Source organism: Aquarana catesbeiana, linkage group LG01 (genome assembly GCF_042186555.1).
Source record: "Aquarana catesbeiana isolate 2022-GZ linkage group LG01, ASM4218655v1, whole genome shotgun sequence".
NCBI lineage: Eukaryota > Metazoa > Chordata > Amphibia > Anura > Ranidae > Aquarana > Aquarana catesbeiana.
In genome coordinates, this window is record NC_133324.1 from 469,941,865 (window position 1) to 469,955,158 (window position 13,294).

A 13,294-nucleotide genomic window follows, 5' to 3' on the forward strand; every position below is an offset into this window, starting at 1 on the left:
CAGTCACCTCTAGAAAACCTCTTCTCTTCAACCTCTTCTCTTCAACCCCTACTTGGAACTTGAATTCATGTGTTGCTGAGGGATTGAGGGAAATCCTCTGGGATAAAAGTTAAGGTTTTTCACCTTAATGAGATCTCTGCATTAAGGTAAAAAACCTTCCAATACCCGTTCCCTCCACCTCCCTCCCTAACCTCTAAAAGTCCCTCTCTCAATCTGGTGCTGTGCCCATCTGCATGGCAGCTGCTCTCTTCCACTGAAAGGAGGAGCAGACCACGCCAGTAAGGGGCTGCTCTATACCACTGCAAAGAGCAGGTCAGTATAACTTCTTTTAACTTTACCTAACCTTATTTTAACTTGAAGTGGTTGTAAACCCCATTCCTGAAATTTGACATAAGCACATATCTGTAGTATTTACTTAGTATTTACTTATCTCTCTTCAAAGCTCTAAGTGCCGTGACTTTCTGATGCTTCGTTCCTCTGTTATCAGCAGAGTCACTTCTGACAATTTCTCAGACACACGAGATAACAGCACCTGAAAATTTGTGTCTGGGAGAGAGCTTAAAGATAGCTAATCAGAAAGCTTGTCTATTCACAGCACAGTTCTGTAATTTCCTGTGGAACGGGGTGTGCCTTTCCTCCCATCAGCTCTCACACAGTGTATATCCAGACTCCAAACCCACTGCTGGAAGAGGAACAAACACTGGTGACAAGATCTGCACTTTCTAAAGAGTGTAGAAAGGGAAAGACAGCAGATATACAAGTAAAACTTATGTAGGGATATTTGTTTCATCTCTGTGTATCATCTGTGAGAATTCACTTCTCTGGGTATAGGATAGGGTTTTCACAACCACTTTACCATTATTTTAATTGATTAACTTTATTTTAATTTAAAATAATAAGCCTGTACAACCACTTTAAACCCTACCCACTTGTCTCTTGTTTAAAGAGAGTGCCTCAGTGGCCACAGAGGGCACAGTTATTGTACAAAGTGGGGTGGGATTTATCCCTGAAGTCATAAATGTCAAGCCTATAGTAACAAAATAAAACTATTTTTAGGAGGATGCATAAAGGAGAATTTTGGGGCTATTAAATGATAATGTGGTGTCTGCGCTTATTTTAAAATGGCTGACTTTATCCACGCTCATTTGATAGCAGTACACATTACTTCAAGTTATTGTAAAGTCTCAGGCTATTTTTTTTTAAATAACGCATGCTCTGTGCAATGATTTTGCCCCAAATCTCCTCTTCTGGAGTCCCCCACCGGTTTTCTAGGCCATTGACACACAGCGCAGCTCGGCCTTGCCCCCCCCCCCCCCTCTCTTCACTGGATTTGATTGACAGCAGCAGGAGCCAATGACTCCCCCTGCTTCCGTCGGTCCCAGTGGTAGATCGATCCAGGAGTCAAGTAAGCGTTTAGAAGGGGGCACAGCAAGTCCTGAAACATTCATTATTTTTTACCTTAATGTAGGAAATAAATTAAGATAAAAATGTTTTAGCTTTATAACCACTTACCTACTGTATATTCATGTAGAGATTTTTTTTTGTACTCTGCATCCTCTCTGTCTGGATTTGAAATCGAAGTCTGCTATTACAGCTTCAGTAAAAGCTGGCCACTGACTTACAGGACCAGCTTGTTAGCGCTCTCTGAAGTTGACACCATCCCTATACTGGGTGCAGAGTTTACAGTTCCTTGAAAAAAATATTCACACCCCTTGAAATTTTCCACATTTTGTCACGTTACAACCAAAACCGTAAATATATTTTATTGGGATTTTATGCGATAGACCAACACAAAGTGGCACATAATTGTGAAGTGGAAGAAAAATGATAAATGGTTTTAAAATTCTTTTTACAAATAAATACCGTATTTATCGGCGTATAACACGCGCCGGCGTATAACACGCACCCAAGTTTAGGAGGGAATTTTAAAGAAAAAAACTTTCAGGAGTAAAGTTAATGGAAGAAAAACTTACATTAAAATGCCCATCAATGCAGCGTTATCAGTGTCCATCTGCAGCCTTGCTCCAGTGTCTATTGCAGCCTTGTCAGTGCAGCTTTGCCCCAGTGCAGAATTGTCAGTGCAGCCTTGCCCCAGTGTCCATTGCAGCCTTGTCAGTGCAGCTTTGCCCCAGTGCAGCCTTGCCCCAGTGCAGCTTTGTGGGATCGCTGCGATCCCTGCCGACATACACAGCCGTGTGTAAGTTCAAATATGGCGCCGAGATAGCAGGAACTCGGCGGAGCCGAGATACACATACCCGAGAGTCCTCGGCTTTCCTCGGCGCCGCTTACAGTCCCGCCCAGTCCCGCCCTATGGGCGGGACTGTAAGCGGCGCCGAGAAAAGCCGAGGACTCTCGGGTATGTGTATCTCGGCCCTGCCGAGTCCCTGCAGTCTCGGCGCCATATTTGAACTTACACACGGCTGTGTATGTCGGCGGCGATCGCGGCAATTGCCGCGATCACACACAATTGGGGGGGGATCGGCCTATAACACGCACCCACAATTTTCCCCTGATTTTCAGGGGAAAAAAGTGCATGTTATATTCCGATAAATACGGTATCTTAAAAGCGTGGCATGCATTTGTATTCAGTCCCCCTGAGTTAATATTTTGTAGAACCACCTTTCACTGCAATTACAGCTGCAAGTCTCTTTGGGTATGCCAACTTTGCACATCTAGAGGAGTGACATTTTTGCCCATTCTTCTTTGCAAAATATCTCAAGCTCTGTCAGATTGGATTGAGAGCTCTCTGAACAGCAGTTTTCAAGTCTTGTCACAGAGTCTCATTTGGATTCAGGTCTGGACTTTGACTGGGCCATTCTAACACATGAATATGCTTTGATGTAAACCATTCCAAACCATTCCATGTAAAAAAGAATCTCCACAACATGATGCTGCCACCACCATGTTCCATGGTGGCGATGGTATGTTCAGGGTGATGTGCAATGTTAGTTTTCTGCCACACATAGCATTTTGCTTTTAGGCCAAAAAGTTCAATTTTGGTCTCATCTGACCAGAGCTCTCTCGATAGATAGATAGATAGATATACACACACACACACACACACACACACACACACACACACACACACACACGTGTGTACCAAAAGGCACACACAGTGCAGCGCTACTACAGTGATAATTCAATGCTATATTTAGTGCTATGTATACATGCAATAAAATTCAAATTCATAATAAATGTCCCATAAATCAATATCAATCTTGATAGTAGTGCTCCAGTGTTATTATCATATCACTGTGCTTCTCAATAATTCTTATTGCTTGTGCAAACCACCACCAGCTATTTAATCTGCTCACCTCAAGGATGAGTCAGTAAGACTCAAATGAACTTTTTATTTTCACTCCCCAAACGTCTTTTCTTTCTCTCAGGGCTCAGCTGTTCAATTACTCCCTTTCACAATCTCCACTCCACCCAATGTATCCCTCACAGATAGGTAGTTGATCTCCGAGATTATTCAGCTGTTCCTCCACTGCAAGGAACTCATGTATAAAACTTTTATTTAAAACACCGCTAAAAGAGGACACTTAGGCTGGATTCACACTTATGCATTTTTAGTGCTTTTTTTGCATTTTGCAGATTTGCACTACAGAACGTGTTCCATAGGAAACCATGTTAAATGGACTGTAGTGCAAACCTTCAAAATGCAAAAAGCACAAAAAATGCATAGGTGTGAATCCAGCCTTACTAGATATAAAAACAAAATTTGCTTGTTACATGCATTGAGAGAGTCTGCTCGCTCACCACTGTGGTTGCGCGACGTCACAGGCTCGGATCCTCTCCTCTGCACATGTATCGACCTCTGAATGGTCTTCCTCAGCAGATGGGGAGGATACCTCACCTGAGCCTTTTAATATATCGTCATTGCTATGGTAACCGAGTGACTACAAGTCAGTCCACTTCCTGATGGCCCCAGAACACACTTTCACCACAGTCAAATAGCCGGCAAAGGATCGCATCAGAATATTGATGCGTCTGCATGCGATTAACTGGTAAAAAATTATGCCTATCTTACTCTCCCTCACTACCGTGGAGAATGCTCAGTTAACACTCTAAATACAATACATTTTATCTTTCATTTTACATCATTAACTCATTTTAAGTGTAGTGATTTTACTTAACCACTTCAGCCCCGGAAGAATTTACCCCCTTCCTGACCAGAGCACTTTTTGCGATTCTGCACTGCGTCCTTTTAACTGACAATTGCGCGGTCGTGCGACGTGGCTCCCAAACAAAATTGACGTCCTTTTTTTCCCACAAATAGAGCTTTCTTTTGGTGGTATTTGCTCACCCCTGCGCTTTTTATTTTTTGCGCTATAAACAAAAAAAGAGCAACAGTTTTGAAAAAAACGCATTTTTTACTTTTTGCTATAATAAATATCCCCCAAAAATATATAAAAAAACAATTTTTTTCCTCAGTTTAGGCCGATACGTATTCTACATATTTTTGGTTAAAAAAAATCGCAATAAGCGATTATTGATTGGTTTGCGCAAAAGTTATAGCGTTTACAAAATAGGGGATGGTTTTATGGCATTTTTATTAATATATATATATTTTTTTTTAAATGGCGGCGATCAGCAATTTTTATTGTGACTGTGACATTATGGCGGACACATCTGACATTTTTGACACATTTTTGGGACCATTGTCGTTTATACAGCAGTCAGTGCTATACAAATGCACTGATTCCTGTGTAAATGACACTGGCAGTGAAGGGGTTAACCACTAGGTGGCAGTGTAGGGGTTAAGTGTGTCCTAGGGGCGTGTTTCTAACTGTGAGGGGCATGGCTGTATGTGACACGGCACTGATCTCTGCTCCAATGACAGGGACACTGTCACTAGGCAGAACGGGGAGATGCTTGTTTACATTAGCATCTCCCCGTTCTTCCTCCCCATGAGGCGATCGCGGGTATCCCCGCGGCAATCGAGTCCGCGGGACCCGACTCACAGAGCCTGCCGCGGGCGTGCGCGCGCCTGCCTCTTAAAGGGTAACGTACAGGTACATGATTCTGCCTGTACGAGCCCTTCTGCCGCAGTATATCTGCGTGAGGCGGTCGGCAAGCGGTTAAAGTGTATAGCGGCTGCAACTTTGCACTTGCATAATTATTAGGGTGACGCTGATTGTTTCACACATTTGTATACCTTCTTCCACATGTTTGCTGTGTCCCCCACATAGGGGACTTCTTGTGACTTTTTTTTCCACAATGGCTTTCTTCTTGCCACTCTTCCATAAAGGCCAGATTTGTGGAGTGCACGACTAATAGTTGTCCTGTGGACAGATTCTCCTACCCGAGCTGTGGATCTCTGCAGCTCCTCCAGAGTTACCATGGGCCTCTTGGCTGCTTCTCTGATTAATGTTCTTCTTGCCTGTCAGTTTAGGTGGATGGCCATGTCTTAGGTTTGCAGTTGTGTCATACTCTTTCCATTTTCATATGATGAGTTGAACAGAGAGAACTGAGATTTTCAAAGTGGGGTAATTTTTTTTTTTTTTTAATAACCTAACCCTGCTTTAAACTTCTCCACAACTGTATCCCTGACCTGTCTGGTGTGTTCCTTGGCCTTCATGATGCTGTTTATTCACTAAGGCTCTCTAACAAACCTCTGAAGGCTTCGAAGAACATCTGTATTTATACTGAGATTAAATTATACACAGGTGGACTCTCTTTTCTAATTAGGTGACTTCTGAAGGCAATTGGTTCCACTAGATTTTAGTTAGGGGTACCAGAGTAAAGGGGGCTGAATACAAATGCACACCATACTTTTCAGATATTTATTTGTTAAAGAATTTTGAAAACCATTTATCATTTTCCTTACACCACAATTGTGTGCCACTTTGTGTTGGTCTATCACATAAAATCCCAATAGAATACATTTACGTATTTGGTTGTAAACATGACAAAATGTGGAGAATTTCAAGGGGTATAAAAACTTTTTCAAGGCACTGTATATACTGAGCAATACAAATATTACCTAGCACTGGATCCAGATAGCCAACACATAAAACATAATAATAAACTGTTTGTAGCTATTAGGTTAAAAACAGAAGTTTTTGTTGCATACATATGTAAAGCCTCATGGTCATACAAAGACTTGTATGTATATATATATAATTTTAGTAAATTAAAAACACATTTGTGATAATCTACTATTTACATATCTTGTTTCAATGGATGAGTAGTTATACTTTTTGTTATGTATAGAGGCAAAAAAGAAGTTGCTTTTGTTTTTTTTAACTTGCCTTTGCTTTATTCTAAGTCCTTGAAGATATTGATCCATCTAAAGTGTATGTTCTGGGAGGACTGGTTGATGAAAGTATTCAAAAGGTCTGTATAAAAAGGTTGTGTTTGCCTATTAGATTATACATAGAAATTAGGGATGCAACAATACCATTTTTTTTTTAACACCGAGTACCAATACTCTTAAGTACTCGCCGATACCAATTACGATACCTATCGCCTAGGAAGAGTAGGTGGTGGGGTGGTTTTGGAAGTGTGGGGGGAGGGAGTTGGGGGTGAGGACGGAGTGTGTGGGGGCGAGATAGCTGCACAGCAGGGGATTTAGAGCGTTGGTACACAAAATTTTCAACAGAGAACTTCTTAGAGAGAGCAGCACAATTTTCATGGTGTGCTCTGAGATAAGGAGTTGTCAGCAGCAAGGAATGAATCAATAGGTAGGCTGTGTTGTGTTCTGTGCGGGTCTCCTCCAGTATCAGCCTGAGGCTGCATAGCTGATTGGGTGTCCTCCACCGAGAATTCACCAGGGTCCTGAGAAGGTGGGCCGCATCTCCAGGCATGCAGCCGGTGCCATCTTGCCTGTTCTGCCGGCAGAGGGATAGAAATCGGTAAGCCGCTGGGGGGGGCTTGGAGGACTTTCGGACATGTCACCCAGGTAAAAGAGGATCCTGGGCGGCAGCTTAAATGGCAGAATCCGCACCTCTAAAGTTGCTCTGTTCGCCACTGAACATGTCAGGAAGGCAGGAGCGCCAAGCAGCCTCTTCCTTGCTGGCCAGTAGGGATGAGCTTCAAGTTCGAGTCGAACTCATGTTCGACTCGAACATCGGCTGTTCGCCAGTTCTCCGAACAGCGAACAATTTGGGGTGTTCGCGGTAAATTCGAAAGCCACGGAACACCCTTTAAAAGTCTATGGAAGAAATCAAAAGTGCTAATTTTAAAGGCCAATTTGCATGGTATTGGCCTAAAAGGGTTTGGGGACCTGGGTCCTGCCCCAGGGGACATGTATCAATGCAAAAAAAAAGTTTTAAAAACTGCCATTTTTTCAGGAGCAGTGATTTTAATAATCCTTAAAGTGAAACAATAAAAGTGTAATATCCCTTTAAATTTCGTACCTGGGGGGTGTCTATAGTATGCCTGTAAAGGGGCGCATGTTTCCCGTGTTTAGAACAGTCTGACAGCAAAATGACATTTCAAAGGAAAAAAAGTCATTTAAAACTACTCGCGGCTATTAATGAATTGCCGGTCCGACAATACACATAAAAGTTCATTGATAAAAACGGCATGGGAATTCCCCACAGGGGAACCCCGAACCAAAATTAAAAAAAAAAAAAGACGTGGGGGGTCCCCCTAAATTCCATACCAGGCCCTTCAGGTCTGGTATGGATATTAAGGGGAACCCCGGCCAAAATTTAAAAAAAAAAAAATGGCGTGGGGTCCCCCTCAAGATCTATACCAGACCCTTCAGGTCTGGTATGGATTTTAAGGGGAACCCTGCGCCAAAATTAAAAAAAAAAAATGGTGTGGGGTCCCCCAAAAAATCCATACCAGACCCTTATCCGAGCACGCAACCTGGCAGGCCGCAGGAAAAGAGGGGGGGACGAGAGAGTGCCCCCCCCCTCCTGAACCATACCAGGCCACATGCTCTCAACATTGGGAGGGTGCTTTGGGGTAGCCCCCAAAACACCTTGTCCCCATGTTGATGGGGACAAGGACCTCATCCCCACAACCCTTGCCCGGTGGTTGTGGGGGTCTGCGGGCGGGGGGCTTATCAGAATCTGGAAGCCCCCTTTAACAAGGGGACCCCCAGATCCCGGCCCTCCCCCCTGTGTGAAATGGTAAGGGGGTACAAAAGTACCCCTACCATTTCACAAAAAAGTGTCAAAAGTGTTAAAAATGACAAGAGACAGTTTTTGACAAGTCCTTTATTTAAATGCTTCTTCTATCTTCCTTCGGTTTCTCCCTCCATCTTCTTCTTCTTCTGGTTCTTCTTCTGGTGTTCTCGTCTGGCATCTTCCTCTGCGGCGTCTTCTTCGCCACTCCGCATCCAGCATGATGGGAGGCTCCCGCTGTGTGACGCTACTCCTCTTCTGACGGTTCTTAAATAACGGAGGGCGGGGCCACCGGGTGACCCCGCCCCCTCTGACATCACAGGGAAGTCCCCGTGCGTCAGAGGGGGGCGGGGTCACCGGGTGGAAATCCCCCCGAAAGAACAGAGCCAGAAGGTATCGGTACATTTTCACGAGTACCGATACCCGTGCGAATGCCTAGTATCGGCACTGGTATCAGTGCAACCCTAATAGAAATTGTTCATATTTCTGTATTTGATAAACTATTTGCAGACCTGCTAAACATAGTATACTAATCATTATTAACGCTATTTTCTTTTCTATTCTTGTGGCTTAGAAAGTAACATATCACAAAGCTAAAGAAAATGGCCTGCAGACTGCACGGCTGCCAATTCAAGAGTATATGGTTAAGAAAGAAAATGAGAAGAATTTCCACTCTGAGATACTGGCCATTAATCAAGGTGGGTTTTTATTATGCTATTAGTATTGATACAGTGGGGAGAATTTACTAAAGCTGGAGCAGCTGTGCATAGTAACCAATCAACTTCTAGCCTAGTTTGTTCAGTTAATATTTGAAAATGGAACTGGATTGGCTGCCATGCCCACCTGCTGCAGATTGTGGCAGCTCCTGTTTTAGTAAACTCTCCTTGATGTACAGCGGGGAAAATTATTATTTGTTCCCCTGCAGATTTTAGGATCTATAATTTTTTTTTATCATAGGTGTATTTTAAATGATAGGGATAGAATAGCAACCAAAAATTCAGAAAAAAATGATATAACAAATGTTATAAATTGAGTTGCAGTTCAGTGAGTAAAATAGGTATTTGATCCCCTACCAACCAATAATAATTCTGGCTACAGTATGTTGTCATGTGGTACACAGATTAGACCTGTCAATTTAAGAGGGTGCTTCTAATGACAACTCGTTATGTGTATAAAAGACACCTGTCCACAGAATCTCTTCCATTCAGCCCTGGTTTACATTGTTGCGATTTGGCATGCCACTATCCGAATCAGTGCGACGCCCCACCAATTCCCAAAAGTAGTTTCTGTACTACTTTTGGCAAGTTGGAGGTACGATTTCCATTGACATCTGTGCAGAAAGCCGCACAGATGCCTCTTATATCTCCACCGAAGTCGGGACTGACATGCAGGAATGAAATTGTGCGAGTTCAGGTGAACTTTCATTCCTGCTGTCAGCGTGAACCAGGGCTTAAACATCACCATCATGGGCAAGACCAAAGCAGTGTCAAAGGACATCAGGGACAAAAAATTGTAGACCTGCACAAGGCTGGAATGGGTTACAAGACCATCAGCAAGAAGCTTGGTGAGAAGGAGCAACTGTTAAGCCGCGTACACATGAGCGGACTTTCCGGCAGAAAAGGTCAGACGGAACGATTCCGTTGGACATTATGATTGTGTGTGGGCTTCATCGGACCTTTTATGTCAGTCAAATTCCGATGGACCAAGTCTTTCTGAAGGATTCGAGTCCTATCGAAAAATCAGTTTGTCTGTATGCTAGTCCGACGGATGAGAAACGACGCAAGGGTAGCTACTGGCTATGAACTTCCTTATTCTAGTCCGGTCGTACGTTATGACGTTCGAATCAGTTGGACTTTGGTGTGATCGCGTGTAGGCAAGTCCGTTTCGTCAAAGTCCTTCAGAGTTCAGTCCGTCAAAGTCCGGTCGTGTGTACGCGGCATTAGAGAGCGATTCTTTGTAAATGGAAGAAATACAAAATAATCAATCGCCATGTAAAATTTTGGCTCACAGGGTAAGGATGATCATGAGAAAAGTGAGGGATCAGCCCAGAACTACACGGGAGGAGCTTGTGAAGGATCTCAAGGCAGTTGGGACCAGTCACCAAACATATTGCTGGTAACACAATATGTCACCTTGGATTGAAATCCTGCAAGGTCCCCCTCCTCAAGTTTGCCAATAAACATCTAAATGGACCTCCAGACCTTAATCCTATAGAAAATGTATGGAGGGAGCTGAAACTTCAAGTTGCTAAGCGAAAGCCAAAAAATCTTAGAGAAGTTCCAGTCTGTAAAAGGAAAAAAAAAAGTCAGCAGCTACAAATACTGTAGCTGCTGACTTTTAATATAGGGACAATTACCTGTCCAGGGATCCTGCAGTGTTGGTACCCCTAGCCCATTCGTCAATCAGCTTTGGGTGCAGAGGTCAGCATCTGTAAGGAAAACGGGAAGTGAAACCTTGTTTCCTACTGCTAGTCGCACTGTACTTTCTGAATGGTCCCGTTGTCCTCTGGGACCTCTGTGTCCCAGAAGGCAGCAGGGGGGCAGAGAAGGGGCCGTAAATTACGTAGATCGCCATGTGGCGATCTTACCAAGAAGTGGGAGAGCGGGTACCTGTCAAAACCAGGTACCCGCTTACACACCTCCCCAAAAAGTGCCAATTGTGGCAGTGGGAGGTGCGAACAAGCGGAGCTTACTATTTTCCAATTGGATTTAAAAACACTGAATCTCCAGCGGTTACTTTCCAGTGCAGAATTTAATTAATTATAAGGCAGTGCAAACTAAACACAATCTTCCATCAGACTCTGTAAATACGGTCCATTTATTTTGTATTTCACTATGCACCGCAATAGCCAACCAGCTGTTGATCACAAAAATTATCTTACAGGATGAATGCAACCTACGACCAACAAATGTTTGTAGTAGGCTGCAGTTCTCCTTATAGCGAAAAATTAAAACTCCGCTTATTGGAGCACATTCTTGATGGATTTGGAATCCTTGGCTTTTCTGGGATCCCAGCAGCAGGCCCAGTGTTGTCACCCTCGCCAAGGGCAACAAGTTTAAGGCATGTCTGACCATTTTTAATGTTGTTTTTCCTTTTTTTTTTTTTTCTCTTCATTGCTTTAAACTAGTATTTTTTTTTTTTCTGTCAAGGGTGGACTAGCTAATAAGTGAAGCTTGCATTTTCATATATAGTCTGTATTTATGGTCAATGAAGCTCCTGTTTTGATTTTGCCTAATTTAAATATATAATGACCATGATTTTGTTTACACTTTTCTTTAGTGTTTGACATCTTATGCACATACCATGAAACTAGAAGCTGGCCAAACGCATTAAAAGCTGGTGTTTCCCAAGGAAAAGGCTTTGTACTTCATAATGAACAAAAAAAATAAACAGTTATAAACTTTAAATCCATTGACCTGTTTTTATATATTTTTTAAAAATAGAGTTGAATTTTTTAATCTATGGGTGGGGGGGGGGGGGGAAGGTCGCATACAACTAAAACATTTGCATGTTTTTTTTTTTTTTAAACCCCACACGCACACACTACTATGATGACAGGCAGTAATACAAGATTTATTATGCAGTATTTAGGCTGCTTTGCCAGCCACATTTATCTGGCAAGCACACACTTGATTGGAAGGAGCACTTACTACGGATTCTGAAGCCTCATACACACGATCGGACTTTGTACAAACTTTCCCGTGGATTTCTGGACAAAGGGCGTTGGCCGTAAACTAATTAAGCATACACACGGCAGGACTTTTTCGGCAACAAACACGAACGTAGTGACGTTTCAACGTACTGATGACACTTCAATAAGAGGATGTTCAATTCTCCGGCGCCACCCTTTGGTCAACTTCTGTATTGTTGTCTGATCTTTTGCATTGGTTCTGAGCACGCGTGTTTGTAGTTTGTACAAAAGTCTGATGGTTTGTGTACACACAATTGGACTTTGCTCCATCGGACTTTTGTTGCCGGAAAGTTTGTCTGTTTGCACAGCCAACAAAAGTCTGATGAAAACCCGAAAAAGTTTGTCCGATGGAGTGTACACACGGTCGGATGTTGCCTTAAAACAGCTAATTTGCATGTTTGTTGTCAAAAAGTCTGATCGTGTGTATGGGCCTTAAGAGGTAGTCCACTGCAACTAATCACACGCGGTGTATATAGTGGTGATCGGGACCTTCTCCTAGCAACTCATTGTGATTTTATTGAATGGACTATTCTTAGTTGGACAATGACTTACGGTAGCATTTCTACGCTTAATAGTTTATCATACATGCCTAATTAAACCCATTGTTTTATTGCTGGGAACCCCAGCTTTGGTTACCAAGTGCCTCCTTTTTTGTTGATATAGTAATACAAGGGCTTTTCTTGGAGTTATAGTTAGGCTACATTTACACTGGCGATTGAGGACATAGTGAATTGTAGAGGCAGGAATCAGGAGGTCCCTGCTGTGGCCACCGGACCTATTCACTATGACAGGTCGCCGGTGGCCGCCGCTATTCGCCACTGTCTATACAGCCATTCACCAGCTGGCCTCTGCATGTTTATCTCTTTAGGTTTTAGCATATTATAATGGAAAGCTGGGTACCATTTCTAACTTGGTCATTTCTGACTTCCCCCAAAAGTCATGCCCACATTTTTCAGCAGTCTTCTGACCACTGGCAATCCATAAACCCCTGTACAGAACAAAGAAAAGTAGTGTTCTTTCAAACTGCACATGAACCAAGATGGATTTTTTTTTTGGAGTACAAGATATAGCCGATACTTAACCACCAAGGATGAGCTCCGGCATGTTCGCACAGCCCTTGTGCAGAGCCCGCCAGGAAGTCGGCGCTGCACTAATCACAGGCAGTGAGACATTTCCCGATGCGCAGCTGCAGAGATTGGGAAATGTCTCACTGCCTGTGATTAGCGCAGCGCCGACTTCCTGGCGGGCTCTACACGTGGGCTGTGGAACACGCCGGAGCTCATCCTTATTAACCATATGCCGATCAGCCGCCATACAGAGTTTCCCTGCACAGTCCACATCCCCCTTCAGTTAGAACACTTCCTAGGACACACATTAACCCCTTCACTGCCAGTGACATTTTTACAGTAATCCATGAATTTTTAATCGCACTGATCGCTGCATTAATGCCAATGGTCCCAAAAATGTGTCAAAATTGTCCGTCATAATGTTACAGTCACAAAAAAAAAAAAAAAAAAAAAAAAAA

The 13,294-nt window shown here is 43.1% G+C and overlaps 1 protein-coding gene across 4 annotated transcripts in view; it reads left to right on the top strand.

The window, feature by feature from the left end:
- Positions 1–11,485, top strand: part of TRMT10B (tRNA methyltransferase 10B) — a 31,828-nt gene extending 20,343 nt beyond the window's left edge. For all 4 annotated transcript variants that reach the window (XM_073591224.1, XM_073591223.1, XM_073591225.1 and 1 more), the window contains 3 exons: positions 6,272–6,339; positions 8,653–8,776; positions 11,358–11,485. In XM_073591224.1, coding sequence (XP_073447325.1) covers positions 6,272–6,339; positions 8,653–8,776; positions 11,358–11,467 — 302 coding nt within the window. In that variant the 3' untranslated portion in view covers positions 11,468–11,485. The remainder of the gene's footprint in view (positions 1–6,271; positions 6,340–8,652; positions 8,777–11,357) is intronic.
- Positions 11,486–13,294: the final 1,809 nt, after the last annotated feature.